At 52.0% G+C, this 25541-nt stretch overlaps 2 protein-coding genes across 3 annotated transcripts in view; both read right to left on the bottom strand.

Annotated features, from left to right (window-relative positions):
* Positions 1–1571, bottom strand: part of ADGRG4 (adhesion G protein-coupled receptor G4) — a 28333-nt gene extending 26762 nt beyond the window's left edge. Inside the window, exons 1-2 of one of the 2 annotated variants that reach the window (XM_068152212.1) lie at positions 1411–1571; positions 245–393 (exon numbers count right to left, since the gene is read on the bottom strand). In XM_068152212.1, the coding sequence (XP_068008313.1) occupies positions 245–393; positions 1411–1421 (160 nt within the window). In that variant the 5' untranslated portion in view covers positions 1422–1571. Of the gene's footprint in view, positions 1–244; positions 481–1410 lie in introns of those variants that run through there. The other variant, XM_068152211.1, reaches the window with a different exon arrangement.
* A 156-nt stretch (positions 1572–1727) lies between these two features.
* On the bottom strand, positions 1728–22977 carry LOC137448058 (adhesion G-protein coupled receptor G4-like). Its single transcript, XM_068152210.1, has 7 exons — positions 22776–22977; positions 19576–19680; positions 15520–16140; positions 6542–6622; positions 5319–5413; positions 4384–4436; positions 1728–2354 (listed from the first exon to the last, which is right to left on the bottom strand). The coding sequence occupies exons 2-7, from the start codon at positions 19664–19666 to the stop codon at positions 2243–2245; spliced, it is 1053 nt and encodes a 350-aa protein (XP_068008311.1). The 5' UTR covers positions 19667–19680; positions 22776–22977; the 3' UTR covers positions 1728–2242.
* Positions 22978–25541: the final 2564 nt, after the last annotated feature.

Genomic DNA, 25541 nt, shown 5'->3' with positions numbered 1-25541 from the left:
GAGGTGCTCAGACCTGCCCTGTCACCAGGGTGCAAGTTCTACCTCTGCTTGTCTGGAAGCCCAAGTTTTAGATCTTGCTGTCATTGCAGGATGTTCTACAGCTTGCCCAGCAGGTGAGGTGAGCCTGCCTGCTTGGTAAGGATGTTTGCTCTCCTAACCTCTCTGCAGAGCTCAAATCTGATGGAAGCCTTGTACCAGAATTACAAAGCATGGGGTTGCCAAAGAGGCTTTAAGGAGGTGTTACCTATTGGCTTGACAGCCACGTCCTCAGGATCCACATGCAAGGACAGAGGTCCCTCTTTGTAAGTGTCACTCAGCAACTCTTTGATCTTCAGACTCAGCATTTCTTGGAGTTCAAGTGATGCAGCCTTTATAATGGCCTTACAGACGTATCTGCAGGTACAGCACACCAACAAGGCTACCATGTTAGTCACACTGCAGAGCTGCAAGGGGCTACAGCATCAATCACAGAGCTGCTGTGGTGGGAAGACACCTTTAAGCTCATCAAGTCCAACCATCAACCTAAGACCACCATGACCATTAAACCACGTCCCAGAGTGCCACGGCCACGGGTTTCTTGAACACCTCCAGGGATGGGGACTCCACCACCTCCCTGGGCAGCCTGCTCCAATGCCTGACCACTCTTGCAGCAAAGTCTGATATCCAATATCCTAATATCCAACCTAACCCTCCCCTGGTGCAACTTGAGGACATTTTCTCTCCTTCTATCACCTGGTACTAGGGAGAAGAGACAAATTCCCACCTTGCTCCAACCTCCTTTCTGGGAGTTGTAGAGAGCACTGAGGTCTCCCCTCAGCCTCCTCTTCTCCACACTAAACACCCCCAGTTCCTCAGCTGCTCCTCCCCAGCCCTGTTCTCCAGACCCTTCAACAGTTTCATTGCCCTTCTCTGGACACCCTCCAGCACCTCAGTGTCCTTCCTGGAATGAGGAGCCCAAAACTGAACCCAGTATTCAAGGTGTGGCCTCACCAGTGCTGAGTACAGGAGGACAATCACATCCCTGCTCAGGCTGGCCACACCATTGCTGAGCCTGGACAGAATGCTGCTGGCTTTCTTGACAGCTGGGCACACTGCTGGCACAGTCCACTCACTATTGTGGGCCCAGTGAAGGGCACTGCTCACAGCCAGCTTTTGCAGGGCAGCACACACCTCCCAGCTTGCTATGGCTGCACTTTGAGCCTCCCAAGACATGGGGTGTAAGAGGGGAACCCTGAATGCTCAAATACATTTCCTCAAGTCAAGCATTCCTGGAGCTCTGACTCCATGGGTGCTTTTGTTTCACACAACTCCAAGTTCCACAGACACTCTGAGACTAAAACAGCCAGGGAGGGGCTGCATTCCTCCTGAAACTGAAAGCAGTATGAGGCAGTTCATAGGAATGGGTCTTACCTCTGTGGCATCTGCTTTACCTTCACCTTCAGTTCACGTAGAAGAGCACAAAAAAAGAGTTAGAAGCTGCTCAGAATCAAGTTGGATTTTAAGGAAAGCAAACAGCAGAAACTCAGTGTGCTCATTAAAAGAGCTTTCAATGTTCCTGTGACCTGGCTCTCTGGAGCAGCCTTTCTGTCCCAGAACATCAGGATAAAGCAGAACATCACGGTGCAGTGATGCTGCTCTCTGATGCAGAGAGCAGAGTGGATCTAGACCTGATACTGCTCAAGAAGTGTGTCCATCAGAAGGCTGCTGCAAAGCAGGCTGCTTGCAGACACTGCTGGACACATCCATCATCCACACAATCACAGAATTGCCTAGAGTGGAAAAGACCTTTAAGAGCATCAGGCCCAATCATTAGCCTAACAAGTCCTGGACTAAGCCATGTCCCCCAGCACTGTGTCTACAAAACTCTTACATACCACCAGGGGTGGGGACTGCCCTGGACAGCCTCTTACAATGCCTGAGAAACCCTTAAGTAAAGAAATTCTTCCTAATATCCAACCTGAACTTCCCTTGGTGCAACTTGAGGCCATTCCTTCTTGTCCTATCACTTGTTACTTGGTTGAACAGACCACCCCCCTGCTTCTCTACAACCTCCTTTCAAGGAGTTGTAGAGAGTGAGAAGGTTTCCACTCAGTCTCCTCTTCTCCAGATTAAACACCCCCAGCTCCCTCAGCTGCTCCTCCCCAGCCCTGTTCTCCTGACCCTTCCCCAACTTTGTTGCCCTTCTCTGGACACTCTCCAGCCCCTCACTGTCCTTCTTGTAGAGAGGGGCCCAAATCAGAACCTAGGGCTCTGTATTGTCTATGCAGAGAGGAGAAAAGTCAGGGTTTGAATTAGAAAATACCAAGTTACATACATGAGCCCTCTTGTTGGCACTGCTCTGTGAATAATTGCCCCTGCAAGCAAAAGAGAACAGAATTACTTCATAGGAAGCATATAAATATAACATGCCCCATTCTGCTATCACCTGAAAAAACCAAATCCATCTTGTGCCCATGACGAGCCAGACCTTGCAACAGCACACCCATCTTGAACTCAGCACAAGTACATCCAGGTAAATCACAGCCATCAAGACCAAGAGCTGCACAGGGTCACAGCATCACAGGATGCCAGGGGTTGGAAGGGACCCAAAGAGATCACTGAGTCCAAGCCCCCTGCCAGAGCAGGGTCATAGAATCTAGCTCAGGTCACAGAGGAACACATTCAGATGGGGCTGGAAAGGCTCCAGAGAAGGAGACTCCACAACTGTAATACCACAGAAGCACAGAATCAGTAAGGTTGGAAAGGACCTCAGAGATCATCGAGTCCAACCTGTCACCCAGGACCTCATGACTACCAAACCATGGCTCCAAGTGCCACATCCAATCCCCTCTTGAACACCTCCAGGGATGGGGACTCCACCACCTCTCTGGGCAGCACTTCCCAATGGCTAACAACTCTCCTCACCTCCAGAAGAACTTTCTCCTCACCTCGCGTCTAAACTTTCCCTGGCACAGCTTGAGACTGTGTCCTCTTGTTCTGGTGCTGCTTGCCTGGGAGAAGAGACCAACCCCCACCTGGTTACAGCCTCCCCTCAGGGAGTTGGAGAGAGCAAGAAGGTCTCCCCTGAGCCTCCGCTTCTCCAGGCTAAGCAACCCCAGCTCCTTCAGCTTCATTAGGCACTTCCATTAGGCACTTCCATTAGGCACTGCCACTCAAGAGCCATTGTGTACCTACTGACACGCATTAGACAGCCCCCAGGGGTCTGTGACCCTCACTCTGTTGATGGATGTGACCCCTAAACTCCTTCACACTCACCTGCAACCACTGAAACAGGGCTTCAGCAGAGCTGAGGAGCCCTGCAGGTACCAGTGCTCTGCCCTGCTTCCCGTCTCCTGCCTGCAGGAATTTCTCTACCTTTGGGATTGCCAGGGTGGCATCAAATCTACATCATAGTTTCATAGTTTCATAGTATCAGTCAGGGTTGGAAGGGACCACAAGGATCATCTAGTTCCAACCCCCCTGCCATGGGCAAGGACACCCCATACTAGACCAGGCTGGACAGAGCCTCATCCAGCCTGGGCTTAAACACCCCCAGGGACAGGGCCTCGACCACCTCCCTGGACAACCCATTCCAGGGTTTCACCACTCTCATGGGGAAGAACTTCCTCCTCACATCTAGCCTGAATCTCCCCACCTCCAGCTTCATTCCATTCCCCCTAGTCCTGTCACTACCTGAGATCCTGAGAAGTCCTTCCCCAGCCTTCCTGTAGCCCCCTTCAGATACTGGAAGGCCACAATTAGGTCACCTCAGAGCCTTCTCTTCTCCAGACTGAACAGCCCCAACTCCTTCAGTCTGTCCTCACAGGAGAGGTGTCCCAGCCCTCTGCTCATCCTCCTGGCCCTTCTCTGGACACGCTCCAGCACCTCCACATCCCTCTTGTAATAAGGGCTCCAGAACTGGACACAGTACTCCAGGTGGGGTCTCACCAGGGCTGAGCAGAGGGGGAGAATCACCTCCCTTGCCCTGCTGGCCACACTTCTCCTGATGCAGCCCAGGATCTGATTGGCTTTGTGGGCTGCAAGTGCACACTGAGAGCTCATGTTGAGCTTTTTGTCCATCAGCCCACCTGACTCCTCACTCACACACTGCAGAGGCAGCAAAGCTTTCATCTTTGTCCTGAGCCACCACAAATGCCCAATGATGAGGTCTCAAGACTGGCTGCAGCTACATGCCTTGCATTAGGCACAATATATATCTTCAGACGAATGAGCCCAGCAAACCAAATGTGGGTGTTCCACATTATCCCAGCTGTACAGACCTGGGGGCTTGGTTTACACCTTTGTCACAGGACTGGTCACTTGTAAAATGAGTGTCTGGAACCTGGCTGCTAAGCTCAAAGGACAGAGGGGCAAGGTGACATCACCACACAGCCAGAGGCTTACCTGACTTTAAAGTTTGTCACCACAAATTCTTCTCCAATAAATATGACTCTGAACTGGAAATAAAGCAACACCACCATTATTAACCTGCTTTATGGCTACCAGCTCTAGGCCTGCTTGCAAAAGGAGAGCTGCCACCAAAATTCCAAATCCTGGTGAAAATGGCTAGAAATCATTTCACTTTGCAATGTGCCAACACCTTCCCCTTCCCTCAGAGTTTAGCTTGGCCCAGGTAAAAGTGATCCTGGAATACCACTGCATTGTTTCAGGGATCCTCATGGCTGTGTTGTCCCACTGGTTTGCTTTCTCTCCCAGCTGTCCTCATCATAGAATCATAGAATCAATAAGGTTGGAAGAGACCTCAGAGATCATCAAGTCCAACCTATGACCCAACACCTCATGACTGCTAAACCATGGCTCCAAGTGCCACATCCAATCCCCTCTTGAACACCTCCAGGGATGGGGACTCCACCACCTCCCTGGGCAGCACATCCCAATGGCTAACAACTCTCTCTGGGAAGAACTTTCTCCTCACCTCCAGCCTCAACCTCCCCTGGCACAGCTCTTGTTCTAGTGCTGGGTGCCTGGGAGAAGAGACAAACCTCCTCCTGGCTACAACCTCCCTTCAGAGAGTTGCAGAGAGCAATGAGGTCTCCCCTGAGCCTCCTCTTCTCCAGGCTAAGCAACCCCAGCTCCCTCAGCCTCTCCTCACAGGGCTGTGCTCCAGACCCCTCCCCAGCTTTGTTGCCCTTCTCTGGACACCTTCCAGCAACTCAACATCTTTCCTAAACTGAGGAGCCCAGAACTGGACACAGGACTCAAGGTGTGGCCTAACCAGTGCTGAGCACAGGGCAGAATGACCTCCCTGCTCCTGCTGGCCACACTGTTCCTGATGCAGGCTAGAAATACATTAAGAAGGAGGAAAGCAAGCTGCTCACCCAGTGTTCCAGAAGCTTCCTTGCATCATAGAGATCAGGAGCTCTCTCAGTTTTGTAGAACAGAGAGAAGTTCATACCAACATTAAAGAAGAGGACTGTGGGAAGAGAAGGGAAGTGAGATGCATCCTGCAGCTGGCACAGAAGGTGCCTTCACCCCTTCCCATCTCCTCACCCCTCTGCTGAACCATGCTCCCCATTCCCATGGGCATCAAGGATCTTTGGGAGATCCTCAGTGCCCCAGTCTGGATCACTGCTGCACTGCTAGAAATGTTCTTAGAGAGCAAAAAAAGGCCCAAACACATGGTCAGGATGCCACAGCTTAGCAAACTAGTTGGGGTTCAGGCCTGTGGGTGCACTAACTTGGCTTTCCCTGCCTGCTGAGGATGCACAGGAAGAGGGTCACAGCATCACAGGATGTTAGGAGTTGGAAGGGACCTCTGGACATCATCAAGTCCAACCCCCCTGCCAGAGCAGGAGCAGAGAATCCAGCACAGGTCACACAGGAACACATCCAGATGGGGCTGGAAAGGCTCCAGAGAAGGAGACTCCACAATCTCTCTGGGCAGCCTGCTCCAGGGCTCTGTGACCCTCACAGGGAAGAAGTTCCTCCTCATGCTGAGGTGGAACCTCCTGTGCTGGAGTTTCTATCCATTGCCTCTTGACCTATCCCAGGATGCAACTTAGCAGAGCCTTTCCCCTCCCTCCTGCCCCCCAGCCCTCAGATATTGATAGACATTTATTAGATCCCCTCTCAGTCTTCTCCAGACTAAACAGCCCCAGAGCTCTCAGCCTCTCCTCACAGGGCACATGCTCCAGTCTCTTCAGCATCCTTGTAGCCCTCCCTTGGACTCTCTCCAGCAGATCCCTGTCCCTCCTGAACTGGGGAGCCCAGAGCTGGATGCAATATTCCAGGTGAGGTCTCAGCAGGGCAGAGTAGAGGGGGAGGAGAACCTCCCTGGATCTGCTGGCCACACTCCTCTGAATGCTCCCCAGGATCCCATTGGCCTTCTGGGCCACCAGGGCACATTGCTGTCCTATGCAGAACTTGCTCCCAAGTCCTTCTCCACAGGAGAAGCAGATGGGAGGACCTGCTGACATACAGGAGCTTGCTGAGCAGCAAGAGCTTAAACATGTGAGTGAATATGAAGTTGCCAGGTGTGTGGTGCCAGTCAGTGGCAGTGATGCTCGTGTCAGCACTTAAAATGCCCTCATTTAGCACTTACCTGGCACAGTACCATTTGCACTGCTGGCTGGAGGTGCAGGGGGCAGTGTGGGAGTCCTCGGGGCTGATGCCTCACTAAAGCCTGCTGAAAAGAACATGAGAAGCTCTGAGAACCCACAGTGGCAAAAGTGTAAGGAAGAGCAGGAGAGAGGTGTGAGGCTTTCAGCAAAGGCCAGCATGCTGTTGTTCCACAGACCTCTGCAAGGGGAAAGCAAGGGGGCAGGGGGGGAAACACAACACCTGCACAAAAGTTCCTTTATTTCCCTAAAGGTATGACTGCAGGTGGCAAGGGAGAAAAAAAGGAGCTGCAGAGCTGAGGTGACAAGGCAGACTGGGGTTCAGGCAACACTATCTTTCTTTCATTGCTTGAGTTGAAAGCAGTTATCTCTCTGTTCCCTTCTTGCTCATGTGACCTGTGCCAGCCTTCAGCAAAGGACATCTGTCAAACACTGACTGCTGCACAGATGGGCAGAGTCCAGCAGCATGAGACTGAACACATCCAAGTGCCAGGTTCTACACCTTGGTCAGTACAACCCCATGCAGTGCTACAGGCTGGGGTCAGAGTGGCTGGAGAGCAGCCAGGCAGAGAGGGACCTCGGGGTACTGGTTGATGGTAGGCTGAACATGAGCCAGCAGTGTGCCCAGGTGGCCAAGAGGGCCAATGGCATCCTGGCCTGCATCAGGAACAGTGTGGCCAGCAGGAGCAGGGAGGTCATTCTGCCCCTGTACACTGCACTGGTTAGGCCACACCTTGAGTCCTGTGTCCAGTTCTGGGCTCCTCAGTTTAGGAAAGATGTTGAGTTGCTGGAAGGTGTCCAGAGAAGGGCAACAAAGCTGGGGAGGGGTCTGGAGCACAGCCCTGTGAGGAGAGGCTGAGGGAGCTGGGGTTGCTTAGCCTGGAGAAGAGGAGGCTCAGGGGAGACCTTCTTGCTCTCTCCAACTCCCTGAAGGGAGGTTGTAGCCAGGTGGGGGTTGGTCTCTTCTCCCAGGCACACAGCACCAGAACAAGAGGACACAGTCTCAAGCTGTGCCAGGAGAGGTTTATGCTGGATGTTAGGAAGAAATTCTTCCCAGAAAGAGTAATTGCCCATTGGGATGTGCTGCCCAGGGAGGTGGTGAAGTCCCCATCCCTGGAGGTGTTTAAAAAGAGCCTGGATGGGGCTCTTGGTGCCATGGTTTAGTTGATTAGATGGAGTTGGGTGTTAGGTTGGACTTGATGATCTTGAAGGTCTTTTCCAACCTGGCTAATTCTGTATTCTGTAAGGGGTTAACATGCAGCAATGCCCAGGAGAGGCAGATCCATATTGGTGGTCTCTGCTTTAAAGAAGGCTTCCCATTAGAACTGTCAGGCACCCTGCCTGTTGTTTTCAAAGCCAGGAATTCCAAGAATCCCTTCTGTAGCTAATCTTCCTGGAAGTGAATCACCTTGTCACATCAGATAGCAGTCCTTGCATTTCTCAGGCAGTCTGCCACATCGCCAGGTAGACAGGGGACAAAAGGGGAGGTGGTTGTCACATGGACCACAGCAAAGGGCAGTGAACCCAATTGCCCTGTGAGATTGCAGGGCTGGGTGATGAAAGAAAGGCAGGATCTCAACATCACAGGACCACAGGATGCTAGGGGTTGGAAGGGACCTCTGAGGATCATCGAGTCCAATCCCCCTGCCAGAGCAGGACCAGAGAATCCAGCACAGGTCACACAGGAACACATCCAGATGGGGCTTGAGAATCTCCAGAGAAGGAGACTCCACAACCTCTCTGGGCAGCCTGCTCCAGGGCTCTGTGACCCTCACAAGGAAGAAGTTCCTCCTCATGCTGAGGTGGAACCTCCTGTGCTGGAGTTTCTATCCATTGCCTCTTGACCTATCCCAGGGTGCAAGTGAGCAGAGCCTGTCCCCTCCCTGATGACCCCCAGCCCTCAGGTATTTATAGATCCCCTCTCAGTCTTCTCATCTCCAGACTAACCAGCCCCAGGGCTCTCAGCTACCACTTCCTAGCAGTGCTGGTAATCTGTGGTTTGTTCTTCACTCACATCACTGCCAGAGACTTGATGTTCTAGTCTGAAGTGAGATAAACCTCCTGTGTGAGTACAAAGCCAAGCGTCTGTGAATCAGGAGTGCGATCAGAAACAAGAAGGATCAGGCCATGCTTCACAGACCATGGTTTACTCTGGTGGAGTGCAAAGGGAGGAGAATCACTCATGCTTGAACTCTAACAGCCCATCTCTGACCTGTGCAAACCAATGGCCATGCATCATGGAATGGTTTCAGTTGGAACAGGCAGAACAAGAGGACACAGTCTCAAGCTGCACCAGGGGAGGTTTGGGCTGGGTGTTAGGAAGAAGTTCTTCCCAGAAGGAGACACTGGCCGTTGGGATGTGCTGCCCAGGGAGGTGGTGGAGTCACCATCACTGGAGGTGTTTAGGAAGAGACTGGATGGGCTGCTTGGTGCCATGGTTTAGTTGATTAGATGGTGTTGGGTGATAGGTTGGACTCGATGATCTCAAAGGTCTTTTCCAACCTGGTTAATGCTATTCTATTCTATTCTATCCCATCCCATCCCATCCCATCCCATCCCATCCTATCCTACCCTATCCTATCCTATCCTATCCTATCCTATCCTATCCTATCCTATCCTATCCTATCCTATCCTATCCTATCCTATCCTTATTCTATTCTATCCCCACACCACAAACCACCCTGCGAATACAAAGAGCACAGAAGCAGAACTCCTGCACAGAAGCAGATGTTCCAGCACCCCCAGCGACTTCAATTCCACATCTTAAAGGTCTAGTGAAAACCTCTGTGCCCCCCTCTGATGTGAAGCTGCAGGGATGAGTTCTGGGAGCCCCAGTAAGCCCTGGGTTTCAAACTGGTAGGAAATGAGTATCTTGATATAAGCTTCTTCCAAGAAGGGCTGTCATAGAAGCTGTGTGATGAGAATCCCCCCATGTGTCTCTGCCAGTGCTGGGCATGCATCCTGTCACTGGAATACAGAAATACAGGCATGGTCACAGCAGCACAGAATGACAGGGGCTGGAAGAGACCTCTGGAGGTAGAATCACAGAATTGTCAGGGCTGGAAGGGAGCTTAGGAATCATCCAGTTCCAACCCCCCTGCCATGGCCAGGGACACCTCACACTACAGCAGGTTGCTCACAGCCACAGCCAGCCTGGCTGCAAACACCTCCAGGCAGGAGGCTTCCACCACCTCCCTGGGCAACCTGTGCCAGGCTCTCACCACCCTCATGGGGAACAACTTCTTCCTCACATCCAATCTGAATCTACCCATTTCTAGTTTTGTTCCATTCCCCCCAGTCCAATCACTCCCTGAAACCCTCAAAAGTCCCTCCCCAGCTTTCTTGGAGCCCCTCTTCAGATCCTGGAAGGCCACAATTAGGTCTCCTCAGAGCCTTCTCTTCTCCAGACTGAACAGCCCCAACTCCCTCAGTCTGTCCTCACAGCAGAGCAGCTCCAGCCCTCTGCTCATCCTCGTGGCCCTTCTCTGGACACCTTCCAGCACCTCCAGATCCTTCCTGGCACAGAGGCTCCAGAACTGGACACAGAGCTCCAGCTGTGGTCTCAGCAGAGTGGAGCAGAGGGGGAGAATCCCCTCCCTGGCCCTGCTGGCTCTGCTTCTCTTGCTGCAGCCCAGGCTGTGCTTGGCTCTCTGGGCTGCAAATGCTCACTGCTGGCTCCTGTTGAGCTTCTCCTCCCCCAGCACCCCCAAGGCCTTTTCTCCAGGGCTGCTCTCAAGCCAGTCCCTGCCCATCCTGTATCGGTGCTTGGGATTGCCCTGACCCAGCTGCAGGACCTTGCACTTGGTCTTGTTGAACCTCATGAGGTTGTCATGGGCCCAGCTCTGCAGCCTGTCAGGGTCCCTCTGGATGGATCCCTTCCCTCCAGCTGTCTGCTGCACCACACAGCTTGGTGTCATCAGCAAACCTGCTGAGGGTGCACTCAGTGCCACAAATAAAACCACCAGTTTATTCTCACATGTGAAGGATCATTCCCAGCAGGCAAGCGTGGGCCCAGCCACCTGCACCATCTAACTGGAACTGCTCTAACTAACATGTGTGCCACTCCAGTCACCACATGAGGGCCCAGGCAGGATGGCAGAGGAGCTCTGAAGCTAGACAAACGTTGTCCCACCGACATTTCAAAGGTCCTGGGTGTGGATGTGGGGTTGATCATTGAATAAGTAGCTTGTTGGGCATCCTGTAAATACAGAGAGCTTCCAATGGAAGAGCAACAAGAATGAGACCCCCCCAAGGAGTGAACTGTGAGCCATACCTTTGGATGTTCCCAGCAGCAGTTTTCAGCTAGGACATATTCAGCCCTCTCCCAGATTATTTCATATTAAGAAGAAAATCAGAAAGCAGCTGGTGGGTGAGGGTGGGGGAGGCAGAGCTGAAGGCTGTGAGTCAGTGAGAGGATGAGAACACACACTCTTACTGCTGTGCTTTCAGCAAAGGCACAGCTGAGCTGGAAAAACAAAGGATCATCTTCAAGAACTCTGGAGAAAAACAAAGGAAAAGGCAAGGACAGGCTCCACTCCTGTGAGCACGCAAAGCCAGTGAGAGGGGCCAACAGAGGGTTATGAGTATGGTAAGGGACTGGAGCACTGCCCTGTGAGGAGAGGCAGAGAGCCCTGGGGGTGGTTAGTCTGGAGAGGAGAAGGCTGAGAGGGATCTGATCAATGTCTATCAATAGCTGAGGGCTGGGGGTCAGGAGGGAGGGGACAGCTCTGCTCAGTTGCACCCTGGGATAGGACAAAGGGCAATGGATGGAAACTCCAGCACAGGAGGTGCCACCTAAACATGAGGAGGAACTTCTTCCCTGTGAGGGTCACAGAGCCCTGGAGCAGGCTGCCCAGAGAGGTTGTGGAGCCTCCTTCTCTGGAGCCTTTCAAGCCCCACCTGGATGTGTTCCTGTGTGACCTGTGCTACGTTGTATGGTCCTGCTCTGGCAGGGGGATTGGACTTGCTGATCTTTGGAGGTCCCTTCTAACCGCTAACACCCTGTGATGTGGTGAACCTGTGAGCCTGTGATCATTCTGTCACATATAAAAAACTCAGCACAGCTTCTCAGGGCTGCTTCCTGCTACACAGAATCACAATTGTCTGGGTTGGAAAGGACCTCAAGGATCATTGGGTTCCAAGCCCCCTGCCCTGGGCAGGGACACCTCACACTAGAAGATGTGTATGAGAAGTCTCACTGCCTGGATGAGCCCTGACTTCCCCAAAATCATGTAGGGCTCCCCAGACAAAGCAGGTTGCTCAACTTCCCTGCACAAGTGCAGAAGCTGTCTGCTGCCATGGAGAGCCAAGTGATGCAGGGCTCAGTAAACAACGTCCAGAAACAAGAGAAGCAAACCTTGCAGCCTAGCCATCGTCACAGGGTGTAAGCAACCACCAGAGGCAAGGCATCAGCACTGACTTCCCTGGGGCACTTCATTGGATTGCAACACTCTGGCACAGCTCTTTCTTAGAGGTTCATATAACCACAGAATGGTTCTGGTTGGAAAAAGACCTTTAAGATCAATGAGTCCAAGCATTCTCTAACTCAACCAAGGCTGGTGCTAAGCCATGGCCCTCAGCACCACATCTCTGCCTCTCTGAAACACCTCCAGGGATGGGGATTCCACCACCTCCATGTGCAGCCTGTGCCAGTGTCTGAGAACCCTCCTAGTGGGGAAGTTTCTTCTCATATCCAATCTAAACCTCCCCTGGCACAACCTGAAGCCATTTCCTCTTGTCCTGTTGTTAGTAACTTGAGAGAAGAGACTGACACCCACCTCACTCCAACTTCCTGTCAGGGTTTTGTAGAGAGTGAGAAGATCTCACTGTGAGAGGACATAGTCTCAAGCTGCACCAGGGGAGGTTCAGGCTGGATGTTAGGAAGAAGTTCTTCACAGCAAGAGAGCTTGGCCATTGGAATGTGCTGCCCAGGGAGGTGGTGGAGTCACCATCACTGGAGGTGTCTAGGAAGAGCCTGGATGAGGCACTTGGTGCCATGGTTTAGTTGGTCAGATGGTGTTGGGTGATAGGTTGGACTGGATGATCTCAAAGGTCTCTTCCAACCTGGTTAATTCTAAATTCTCCCCTCCTAAACATCCCCAGTTCCCTCAGCTGCTCCTCCCCAGCCCTGTTCTCCAGACCCTTCCCCAGCTTCACTGTCCTTCTCTGGACCTGCTCCAGCACTTCAATGTCCTTCTTGGAGTGAGGGGCCCCAAACTGAACCCAGTTCTCAAGGCATGGCCTCAGCAGTGCTGAGTCCAGGGTGACAATCACTGCTCTGGTCCTGCTGGTCACACTGCTGCTGATCCAGGTCTGGATGCTGGTGGCCTTCCTAGCCATCTGGGCACACCCTGGCTCATGTTCACCCAGCTGTTGATCAGCCCCCCCAGGTCTTTCTCTGCTGGCCAGTTTCCAGCCACTCTGCCTCGAGCCTGGAGCAGTCATGGGGTTGTTGTGACACAAGTGCAGGACCCAGCACTTGGCCTTGTTGAATTTCAGACACTTAGCCTTAACTCATCAATCCAGCCTGGGCAGAACAGGTTCCAGGTGTTTTCTTATAGCCTCAGTATGTATGATTCCATAGGGACAACTCATATGAACCTCAGCCAAGTGCAACTTCCTTGCCTGACAGACAGGACATGAGCCTCACTGTTATCCCCACCTAGAGTGTGTCAGCATCTGTCTGTGCAATAGCTGATGAATTTCAGTTAATTAAAGGGCTGAGGAGATTAACAGTGGAAGCAAAGCTCTTACCAAGATCTGACATAGGACAGATTCTCAAACATGATTAAACTTTATTATAATCATCTCTAGAACAAGGACTTCACAAACAGTCCTGGGGAAATGTCAGGCTCCAGTAGTCCTTCTTGCAGGGTGGAACGCAGTGTGCATGGCACTGTGTGCGAGAGTAGCTTCAGTGCCTGCTGGTGTGGTTCATCCCTTGTGGGACATGCTGCTTACTGATAACCTTGGAGTACTTGGGCTCATGTTTTCCAGACTGAATGTTCAGTACAGGCTGCACTGGAGAAGCCTAATGTGGCTGTGAGCCACCTGCTGTAGTGTGAGGTGTCCCTGCCCATGGCAGGGGGGTTGGAACTGGCTGAGCCTTGAGGTCCCTTCCAACCCTGACAATTCTGTGATTCTAAGTTCCCTTCCAATCCAAAATCATTCTGTGATTCTAGGAACTAGAAAAAACTATCTGGTTCTTGGGGACTGCTTTAGAGGGGAAAATGCTTGGGCCATTTAAGGGCTCTCTACAACTGTCTGAAGGGAGGTTGGAGACAGGAGGGGGTTGGTCTCTTCTCCCAGGCAAGCAGCACCAGAACAAGAGGACACAGTCTCGAGCTGCACCAGGGGATTTCTTCCTCACCTCCAGCCTAAAGCTCCCCTGGCACAGATTGAGACTGTGTCCTCTTGTTCTGATGCTGCTTGCCTGGGAGAAGAGACCAAACCCCACCTGGCTACAACCTCCCTTCAGGGAGTTGTAGAGAGCAAGAAGGTCTCCCCTGAGCCTCCTCTTCTCCAGGCTAAGCAACCCCAGCTCCTTCAGCCTCTCCTCACAGGGCTGTGCTCCAGACCCCTCCCCAGCCTCACTGCCCTTCTCTGGATGCATTGAAGTGTCTCAATGTCCTTCTTAAATTGAGGAGCCCAGTCTGATGGGACACTCCTTGAATTCTCAAATGGAACACCAAAAATGACCAATTCCTTCTGACTATGCTTCTGCTTTCCCTGTGAAGCCATCAGCTTACAGATATTAGAAAAGATGCCTTCACTATTCTCTTGGAGCACCTAAGATCATGGTATGTCATTGGCTTGATGTAAATTAGTCAGAGAGTCAATGAGTCAGGCTTGGCCCTCTGTTTGAATACTGGGTTGTGTAAATACTGTGTAGTACCTACAAGACATCAGGATTGAATGAGGAGACACTTCACTCTGCCCTGAAGAGGCTGTGCCCAGTTCTGGGCTCTCCAGAACAAGAGGGACAGGGAAATACTGGACAGGGCACAGCAAAAGGCTCCAAAGACACTGAGGGGACTGGAGCATCTCTCTTATGAGGAGAGGCTGAGAGACCTGGGACTGTCTAGGCTGGAGAAGAGCAGGCTGAGAGGAGATCTTCTCAAAGCTGATCCATGTTGAAAGGGTAGAGGTCATGAAGATGGGGCTGGGCTCTTTCCAGTGGTGCCCAGTGATAGGACAAGGGGCACAGACTAGAACACAAAAGATTTCACTTGATCTTAAGGAAGAGCTTTTTGACTTTGAGGGTGGCAGAGCCCTGGAGCAGGCTACCCAGAGAGATTGTGGAGTCTCCTTCTCTGGAGACTTTCAAAGCCCACCTGGACACTATCCTGTGCAACCTGCTCTTGGTGACCCTGATTTATCAGGGGAGTTGGACTGGATGACCTCCAGAGGTCCATTCCAACCTCCACCACTCTGTGATTCTGTGATAAGCCAAAACACTGCCAAAAGTGTTTTCCAGTGAAGGAACATCCAGCCAAGGCACACAGTAGCCAGGAGTCTTGCAGAGGAGTGCTTGCTGTCTGGCTAACTACTGTCTCTAGTTAAATATTGCTAAAGACATGGGAAGAAAATTTGTGTCCAGCCTACCTTGCCCCGTGCCAGGCTTAGCTGAGTGGCAGGTTGGTGCCAAAGCCAGGAGTATGAGACACTAGAAGGTTCATCTAAATGCTGTCACCTGCCAGCAGCTTCCAGGGCATTTCAGAAGCAGAGCTTGCCCCTGCCAGCTAGCCCTCACCCACAACCTCTGCACCTGCTTCAAGAAGAGCCTGTGTGGGGTGAGCAGGCAACAGCGTATGCATAGATACAGCTCTGCCCACTCCTGGTCTCCAGCACAGCAGCAGTGACTCAGAGGCTATTTAAAGTCCTTGTTGTCCTGGGCAATGGAAGGTTCCCTACACTCCATGTGTGATCCCCAGCAACAAATGGGCCCCAGGGGGAGACTCACCACAGCGCAGGCGATGGTCCGCGACGGGAAGGATGCTGCTGAAGTCCCAGTACTCCTCCTTCCAGCTGACAGTGCTGCCCATGGCACAGCCCAGCAGCTCCTCCTGACCTAGCACACGGTCCCACATCTGGAAGTAGTACAAGCTGCCAATGAAGGTGTTGCTCACCCTCACAATAAAGCCATCCTTCCTTTTGTGCAGGTGACCCAGCACCAGGCTCCCGTTGCCCTTCAGGCACTCGGCGCCGCCGCTGCTGGTTTCGGCATGGACAAGATCACCATCGCAGTAGACCTCCAGCAGCTGTTTTGTCCTGTCCCACAAGAGGCACACGCTGTGCCACACAAAAAGGCCCAGCTCAACCTCAATGTCTCGCCTGGTGCCAAAAAGATAAAGCCTCAGCTGCTTGTTCTCTCCAGAGAGTCCGAGCTCGACGTCGTTTATGTCGGTGGAGGTATCGTTGGCATCGTAGGAAAAGGCTGCCCAGGAGCTGACGTTGGCAGTGCGGTTCAGGTCAATGCACACTGTGAAGTGGCACAGCTGAGGGATGCTGAAGTTGACCAGAGACACGTACTTGTCATTCCTTCCCAGTAAATCCAGTCTTTCTCCATGCAGGCGCTGTGCTTCTGTAGGCAGACGACATTGGGAAAGAGGGTAAAGAAGGGAGGATCAGCAGCGACCCAGACTAAGTGTGGACCCCAGGCTGGAGAGCTGGGCAGAGGAAACCACATGGAGTTCAACAAGGGCAAGTGTAGAGCCCTGCACCTGGGAAGGAATTATCATAGAATCATAGAATTGTCAGGGTTGGAAGGGACCTCAAGGCTCAGCCAGCTCCAACCCCCCTGCCATGGGCAGGGACACCTCACACTACAGCAGGTTGCTCACAGCCACAGCCAGCCTGGCTGCAAAAACCTCCAGGCAGGAGGCTTCCACCACCTCCCTGGGCAACCTGTGCCAGGCTCTCACCACCCTCATGAGGAAGAACTTCTTCCTAACATCTGCATCTTCAGCTTGCCATTACACCCATGTGTTTCCACATGCTTCACTAATGGTGGATATCTGTCTCCTAGATAAGAGCTGTCTGTGTGGGGAGTCTTCTAAAAGCACATCTAGGGGCTGGGTTTACAGCACTGGCCTGAAATGCATTTCAGTTTTTCCACCCTGATTGCCAGCCATGCAAAGGAGGGATCACAAACCCCCAAAGTCTGACCTGGCCAATACACCTCCAATGACGTTTTGCACTTCCAATAGAGTTTATAGATGTCATGGACTCCAAAAGTAGCTGGGACTTTACTCCCCACCTGCTTCAGGTTGAATGCAAGTAGGAAATGATCCATCCAGACAATCAAGTTCTCTGCAGAACAGAATCATGTATTCATTAAGGTTGGAAAAGACCTCCAAGATCTTTGAGTCCAACCATCAACCCAGCACCACCATAGCCACTAAGCCATATCCCAAAGTGCCACAGAATCACACAGAATCAACCAGGCTGGAAAATACCTCAGAGATCATCAAGTCCAACCTATTACCTAATACCTAACACCTCCTGGCAACTAAACCATGGCTCCAAGTGCCACATCCAAGCCTTTATTGAACACCTCCAGGGACAGTGACTCCACCACCTCCCTGGGCAGCACATTCCAATGGCAAATTACTCTTGCTGGGAAGAACTTTCTCCTCATCTCCAGCCTAAACTTCCCCTCGCACAGCTTGAGACTGTGTCCTCTTGTTCTGCTGCTGCTTGCCTGGGAGAAGAGACCAACCCCCTCCTGGCTACAACCACCTTGCAGGTAGTTGTAGAGAGCAAGAAGGTCTCCCCTGAGCCTCCTCTTCTCCAGGCTAAGCAACCCCAGCTCCCTCAGCCTCTCCTCACAGGGCTGTGCTCCAGACCCCTCCCCAGCTTTGTTGCCCTTCTCTGGACACCTTCCAGCAATTCAACATCTTTCCTAAACTGAGGAGCCCAGAACTGGACACAGGACTCAAGGTGTGGCCTAACCAGTGCTGAGCACAGGGCACAATGACTTCCCTGCTCCTGCTGGCCACACTGTTCCTTCTTGGCCACCTGGGCACACTGCTGGCTCACGTTAAGCAGCTATCAACCAGTACATCTACATGGTTTCTGAACACTTCCAGGGACAGTGACTCCACCACCTCCCTGGGCAGCCTGGGGTGCAGCAAATTGCTCTCCTACCATAACCTTGTGCACCTGAAGAGTAAAGAGAACGTTTTCATTACACACAGCAACACTCTGCTGCCTTTCATGCCTGTCTCAGCTCTAAAATCAGCTCCACTGAGCACCTCAGCATGTTGTGGAGTGTGTGCCCACATCCTGGTCTAGCTTCCAGCACTGCAGCTCCACTGAGAGGGTGGTTTGCACCCAAGAGAATGATTTTCCCCTTGACTACTAGGAGTATGTGGGACCCAGGAGAGCAGTGTAAAACATCCACTGGGTGTGGGAACTGGGTGGGGGAGTTTAGCACCTCTCCACTAACGTGGCAACCTCTGCCTTGGTGGGAGCAAGCCCTTGTGTGTGAAATCCCATGGCCAGCGCTCAGACTGCATAAGAAGATCCATGGTGGAGCTTTAGGGGATGCAGAGGTGAATGTAGATTCAACATTAGAAGAAACTTCTTCACTGGAAGGGCTCTCAAAGCCTGGAACATGCTCTTCAGGGAGGTGATTGAATGGCTGTCTCTGGAGGCAGGGATGTGGTGCTGAGGGCCATGGTTTAGCACCAGACTTGGCAGAGTTAGAGAACGGTTGGACTCAATGATCTTAAAAGGCCTTTCCCAACCAAACCCACTCTGTTTCTATGATTTATGGAGGCTTTACTTGGAGAGAGCTCATTTCCCCCCCACTGCAGCATGTGCTGGAAGTGATCCCAGTGCTACAGGGTGTGCTTTAGAAGCAGGAATTATCTCTGTTGTCCCTGAGGAGAAGTTGAAGGGAGAGATACAAAAACCAACACAGAACTAATTACTGTTTTGCTTGTATTTATAGTGGAGTGTGTCCATGAGGCACAGGTTATCAGCTCTGACTCAGGGCCTGAATTACTGCTGGGGAATTTGGTTCTGCCAGCAGCTTCGTGCTTTTCCCAGACACCATCACGTGGGTAAATGCACAGCTCTGATTTTACTGTGACCGAAGCAAAACCAGCAAAAAAGATACAGAAATGCAGGAGGACAGCAAGGAAGGGAGTCACAGAATCACAGAATGGTTTAGGTTGGAAGGGACCTTAAATTTCAGCCAGTTCCAACCCCCCTGCCATGGGCAGGGACACCTCTCACCAGCCCGGGTTGCTCAAGTGCTCATCCAAGCTGGCCTTGAACACCTCCAGGGAGGGGACATCCACAACCTCCCTGGGCAACCTGTGCCAGTCTCTCACTACCCTTGCTCTCAAGAATTTCTTCCTTCTAAATCTCTCCTCTTCCAGCTCAAAGCCATTGCCCTTCATCCTATCACTCCAAGCCCTGGTCAAAAGTCCCTCCTCAGCTCTCTTGTAGTCTCCTTCAGGTGCTGGAGGGATGCTCTAAGGTCTCCCCTTCTCTTCTCCAAGATGAATATCCCAATTCTCTCAGCCTGTCCCCATAGGGAAGATGCTTCAGCCCTCTGATCGTCTTCATGGCCTCCTCTGGACCCACTGTAACAGTTCCATGTCTGAAGAAGTGAATAACAACCAAGCCAAGAGCCTTTTCACCTCCAAACATGGACAACAGCTGTAATGCAACCTTGCCATATTTTCTGGTTTGCACAGACTCATCTACAACCCAGACTGAACCAGTGTCCCAGGAGAGGGTGCATATCATGTCCAGACCTGTAGGTCTGCAGGCCAATGTATTTTCAGGGGTAGACAAGGACCCTAGAACCAGTTGCAGTGAGAAGGGAGAGGTCCAGAGCAAGAATGATGGCTGCACTGGAGCAGAACAAGAAGAAAGTGGCTCCTGTATAGATCTCCTGTTTGTGCAGAACCAGGAAACCAGCAGCCATCCCCTGGGCTGGGGGGTGGCCAGAACCCACCAGCAGCACCATTCCTGTGGTTAATCCTGAGGGGAATTACTGTACCTGCCAGGAGGAAAAGATGAGCAGCAGCCACCAAGATGCAAAGAGCTTTGTCAGAGGAGTGCTGTCCAGGGCCACACATGAGCCTCTTCATTCTTCAGGCATGTTCTGAAAGAAGGATGTTGGTGAGCACTCCTTTACCTCACACTTGGCTGAGAAATTCCACCTGCTCCTGCAGTGTGCTGAAATGGCATTCACTGCTCAGGAGAGCCCAGATGTCCTCACTCCTTGTGACTGAGCTGAGTCACCGGGGCAGCAGTCCCTGGAAGCGTCCCAGCTGCACAACCCCCCATGGCTTCTGCAGGTTTCTGAAGAGATGAGGTTTAATCAGGTACACTGTGCACCTTCTGTCCCTCTCTCACCACTCTGCAAACCTGCTGCAAAGGAGCTCTGCAGAGAAGGACCTGGCAGTGCTGATAGACAAGTTCACCATGAGGCATCAATGGATTCTCATGGCCAAAACGTCCAAGGGTACTATGGGGTTCATTAAGAAGAACATGACCAGCAGATTGAGGCAGGTTTTCCTTCCCCTCTACTCTGCCCTGGTGAGCCCACACCTGGAGTATTGTGTCCAGTTCTGTGCTCCCCAGTTCTGTGCTCCCCAGTTCAAGAGGGACAGGGAATTACTGGACAGAGTCCAACAGAGGGCCATGAGGATGCAGAGGGGACTGGAGCATCACTCTGAGATGAGAAACTGGGAGAACTCGGGCTCTTTAGCCTGGAGAAGAGATGCCTGAGAGGGGACCTGATCAATGTTGATCAATAGCTAAAGGGTGGATATTGTAGAATCATGGAGTCAATAAGGTTGGAAAAGACCCTAAAGATCATCAAGTCCAACCTGTCACCCAGCACTTCATGATGACTAAACCATGGCTCCAAGTGCCACATCCAATCCCCTCTTGAACACCTCCAGGGATGGGGACTCCACCACCTCCCTGGGCAGCACATTCCAATGGCTAACAACTCTCTCTGGGAAGAACTTTTTCCTAACCTCCAGCCTCAACTTCCCCTGGCACAGCTTGAGACTGTGTCCTCTTGTTCTGGTGCTGGTTGCCTGGGAGAAGAGACCAACCACCTCCTGGCTACAACCTCCCTTCAGGGAGTTGTAGAGAGCAAGAAGGTCTCCCCTGAGCCTCCTCTTCTCCAGGCTAAGCAACCCCAGCTCCCTCAGCCTCTCCTCACAGGGCTGTGCTCCAGACCCCTCCCCAGCCTTGTTGCCCTTCTCTGGACACCTTCCAGCAGCTCAACATCTTTCCTAAACTGAGGAGCCCAGAACTGGACACAGGACTCAAGGTGTGGCCTAACCAGTGCTGACTACAGGGGGAATGGACCACACTGGGTTACTGGGTACTAATGAGGTACCTAAAAAGGCTGTAAGGGATGGAGTGGATCTTCAGCTCATCTAAGCTGGCCAAGCTCCCTTCAGTGGAGTCTCCTGGCTTCACATCAGACACAGCTCCTGCCTGAGGCTCTGCACTGAGAGTTCACAGTATCACAGTGTCACAGTACATTAGAGGTTGGAAGGGACCTTCAGAGATCATCCAGTCCAACCCTCCCTGCCAGAGCAGCATCACCCAGGGCAGTCTGCACAGGAATGCATCCAGGTGGGGTTTGAAAGGCTCCAGAGAAGGAGACTCCACAACCTCTCTGGGCAGCCTGCTCCAGGGCTCTGTGACCCTCACTGTAAAGAAGTTTCTCCTCATGTTGAGGTGAAATCTTCTGTGTTCAAGCTTGTAGTACCTGGTGTTCCTTTTCTTATTACTGTGCACCACTGAAAAGAGCTTGGCTCCCTCCCCTTGACACCCACCCCTCAGCTATTGATAGATATTTATCAGATTCCATCCCAGCCTTGTCTTCTCAAGACTAAACAGTCCCAGGGCTCTCAGTCTCTCTTCAGAGGGGGAGATGCTCAAGTCCCCTCCTTAATCATCCTCGTGGTTCTCTTTGGATTCTGTCCAGCAGCTCTCTGTCTCTCTTGAACTGGGGAGCCCAAAACTGAACACAGTATTGCAGGTGTGGCCTCAGCAGGGCAGAGCAGGTGAGGAGAAAAACCTCCCTAGACCTCGACCAGAGTTATCACACTGACCACTGGCAAAATGGAAAGGATCTCTTTATGTCCAGGCATATAAAATAACCAGTAGAAAACTATTTTCCAACCTCCTTGAGTTTGTAACAACTCTCCCCATTTCCCTTCAAACCTGCACTTTACAAACCTTGCAAAATTAGGGCATCTCATCCATTTTTTCCCATTAATTGCTGTGACAACAAATCTCTTCTCCCAACCTGCTCCTTTGTTAGTCCCACACTGAATTGCTGACTTTTGCAACAAACATTTAAGGCACAAACAATTATGCTCCCAGTATGTGGCACCTAAAAAGGACTTCTTCCATATTTCAGGTGATTCATAGAGTCATAGAATTATTAGGGTAGGAAGGGACATCAAGGATCAGCCAGTTCCAAACCCCCTGCCACGGCCAGGGGCACCTCACCTACAGCAGGTTGCTCACAGCCACATCCAGCCTGGCTGCAAACACCTCCAGGCAGGAGGCTTCCACCACCTCCCTGGGCAACCTGTGCCAGGCTCTCACCACCCTCATGGGCAACAACTTCTTCCTAACATCCAATCTCAATCTACCCATTTCTAGTTCTGCTCCATCCCCCCCAGTCCTATCACTCCCTGACACCCTCAAAAGTCCCTCCCCAGATTTCTTGGAGCTCCCTTCAGATCCTGGAAGGCAACAGGAAGGTCTCCTCACAGCCTTCTCTTCTCCAATCTGAACAACCCCAACTCTGTCCTCATAGCAGAGCAGCTCCAGCCCTCTGCTCATCCTCGTGGCCCTTCTCTGGACACTTTCCAGCACCTCCAGATCCTTCCTGGCACAGAGGCTCCAGAACTGGACCCAGAGCTCCAGCTGTGGTCTCAGCAGAGTGGAGCAGAAGGGGAGAATCCCCTCCCTGGCCCTGCTGGCTCTGCTTCTCTTGCTGCAGCCCAGGCTGTGCTTGGCTCTCTGGGCTGCAAGTGCTCACTGCTGGCTCCTGTTGAGCTTCTCATCCCCCAGCACCCCCAGGTCCTTTTCTCCAGGGCTGCTCTCTAGCCAGTCCCTGCCCAGCCTGTATCAGCGCCTGGGATTGCCCCGACCCAGGCTCATACTTTTCTCCTAAAAACACTGCAGTCATTAAAAAATTGCTGCTCCAAAACTCACCTTCCTCTGTAGCACAGAAACCAGGGTAGACTTCTGCCCTGTGCTCCACCCAGTTTCTTCTGTCAGGTGTCAAAAGACCAGTGAAGAGAAACACGAAGAGAAAGCCAGGTGGGATGCTGTGATGCTTTCAGCGGGTCAGATAAGGAAACCACATTTCTGAGCTCCTGGAAAGTCTGCTGTGGCAACAAACCTCTGCTCCCAATCTTCTCCTTTATTACTGCAGTAATGATTTGTTGACTTTTGCAATAACATTGAAGAAACAAATCATTATGCTCCCAGCCTGTGGTACGTCACAGGCTTCTGGTAAGTTTTGTCCAGAGCAAAGTTCAGAACATGGAGCATTATAAAACAGAGAGATTAGGGAAGGAATGGGGAGGGGGGGGGGGGGGGGGGGGAACACACACACACCAAACCAACCACAACTAAGAATTCCCCTTGTTTCTGATTCCAAAGTGGCTGCTCAAGAGAGCACTAGTTGTAATTCCCTCCCAACTGCTGCCCATGTACCACAACGATGTGAAGATCAGCTGGTGCCTTTCTTCCCCTCATGAATAAGTCACTGCCAAGTTTCATAGTTTCATAGTTTCATTCAGGGTTGGAAGGGACCACAAGGATCATCTAGTTCCAACCCCCCTGCCATGGGCAGGGACACCCCACACTAGATCAGCCTGGCCACAGCCTCATCCAGCCTGGGCTTAAATACCTCCAGGGACAGGGCCTCGACCACCTCCCTGGACAACCCATTCCAGGGCTTCACCACTCTCATGGGGAAGAACCTCCTCCTCACATCTAGCCTGAATCTCCCCACCTCCAGATTCATTCCATTCCCCCTAGTCCTATCACTACCTGAGATCCTGAGCAGTCCCTCCCCAGCCTTCCTGTAGCCCCCTTCAGATACTGGAAGGCCACAATGAGGTCACCTCGGAGCCTTCTCTTCTGCAGACTGAACAGCCCCAACTCCTTCAGTCTGTCCTCACAGGAGAGGTGCTCCAGCCCTCTGATCATCCTTGTGGCCCTTCTCTGGACACCTTCCAGCCCCTCCAGATCCCTCTTGCAATAGGGGCTCCAGAACTGGAGGCAGTACTCCAGGTGGGGTCTCACCAGGGCTGAGTAGAGGGGGAGGATCACCTCCCTCGACCTGCTGGCCACACTTCTCCTGATCCAGCCCAGGATCTGATTGGCTTTGCGGGCTGCAAGTGCACATTGAGAGCTCATGTTGAGCTTTTTGTCCACCAGCACCCCCAAGTCTCTCTCCTCAGGGCTACTTTCCAGCCAGTCACTGCCCAGCCTGTATTTGTGCCTGGAATTGCCTCGACCCAGATGCAGGACCCTGCACTTGCTCTTATTGAACTTCACAAAGTATTCACAAAGTATTGCTTGCTACTGAGAAAGGCTTTGGCAGCTGAGGCCAAGGAGTGAGTGGTGCTATGAGATTCAATGAGGTCAAGTCTTGAGTGCTGAACTTGGGCCACAAGAACTCCATGCAGTGCTCCAGGCTTGGGGCAGAGTGGCTGGAGAGCTGCTAGGCAGAGAAGGACCTGGAGTTGTTGATTGATGGCCAGCTGAAGGTGAGCCAGCAGGGTGCTCAGGTGGCCAAGAAAGCCAATGGCATCTTGACCTGGGTCAGCAACAGTCTTACCAGCAGCACCAGGGCAGTAATTGTCCTCCAGGAGTCAGCACTGGTGTGACCACACCTTGAGTGCTGGATTCAGTTTGGGGCCATCACGACAGGAAGGACATGGAGGTGCTGGGGCAGGTCGAAAGAAGGGCCTTGAACACAAGTCCTGTGAGGAACAGCTGAGGGAACTGGGGTTACTTAGCTTTTAGAATAGACTAGACTAGACTAGACTAGAATAGAATACAATTAGCCAGGTTGGAAAATACCTCTGAGATCATTGAGTCCAACCTATCACCCAACACCATCTAATCAACTAAACCCTGGCACCAAGCACCCATCCAGTCTCTTCCTAAACACCTCCAGTGATGGTGACTCCACCACCTCCCTGGGCAGCACATTCCAATGGCCAATCACTCTCTCTATGAAGAATTTCTTCCTAGCATCCAGCCTAAACCTCCCCTGGTGAGGAGAACTCATCACCCTCTACAATTACCTCAAAGGAGCTTGGAGCAAGGTGGGGGTCAGTCTCTCCTCACACACAACAAGTGACAGGACCAGAGGAAATGGACTCAAGCTGTGCCAGAGGAGGTTTGGGTTGGATAGCAGGAAAAATTTCTCCACAGAAATGGTTCTCAGGCACTGAACAGGCTGCCCAGGGAGGTGGTGGAGTGACCCTCCCTGGAGGTGTTTGGAGGAAAAGTGAACTTTGGGACATAGCTTAGTGAGCATGGTGGTGCTGGGTTGATGGTTGGACTTGATGATCTTAGAGGGCTTTTCCAACCTCAATCATTATCTGATCCTCTCTCCATGCACTGTCTCATCAAATCCACGCTGCATAGTTTCCAGTATTCACATGAACTCTTACATGGAGAACCTTTCTTCAAGCTGGGGACTGACCATGACTTTTTAAGGGTGACTCTTCTGGTGCCTGTCAAATTGTTGTACCTGCTAAAAACCAGCAGCATGGCATCAAGGTATGGAATATGGAATTATGGAATAGCTGCAACCCCAGAGCAGCTGTTGAGAAGGTCTAGATGTCCCCTTTCTCTACCTTCTCCACCTTCTCCTCCCTGTTTCCCAGTTTTCCAGTTCAGTTTGGTGGCTTTGATTGCTACAGGCCCGTCAGCCTGAGCTCAGTGCCAGGCAAG

The sequence above is a fragment of the Melanerpes formicivorus genome, unplaced genomic scaffold (assembly GCF_026170545.1).
Source record: "Melanerpes formicivorus ecotype bairdi unplaced genomic scaffold, bMelFor1.0.p_v2 SCAF_22, whole genome shotgun sequence".
In the NCBI taxonomy this organism is placed as follows: Eukaryota; Metazoa; Chordata; class Aves; order Piciformes; family Picidae; genus Melanerpes; species Melanerpes formicivorus.
Note: the sequence above shows the minus strand (reverse complement) of the source record. Positions and strands in the feature narration are given on the sequence as shown.

Excerpts from the sequence above, each read along its gene's own strand:
- LOC137448058 (XM_068152210.1), bottom strand. The coding sequence starts at position 19,666 with ATGAAGAGGCTCATGTGTGGCCCTGGACAGCACTCCTCTGACAAAGCT. Across the intron at positions 6,623-15,519 it reads GGACCATCGCCTGCGCTGTG|GCTTTAGTGAGGCATCAGCC; the intron begins GTGAGTCTCCCC and ends TCTTTTCAGCAG. Across the intron at positions 4,437-5,318 it reads GGAAGCTTCTGGAACACTGG|TTCAGAGTCATATTTATTGG; the intron begins GTGAGCAGCTTG and ends CTTTATTTCCAG.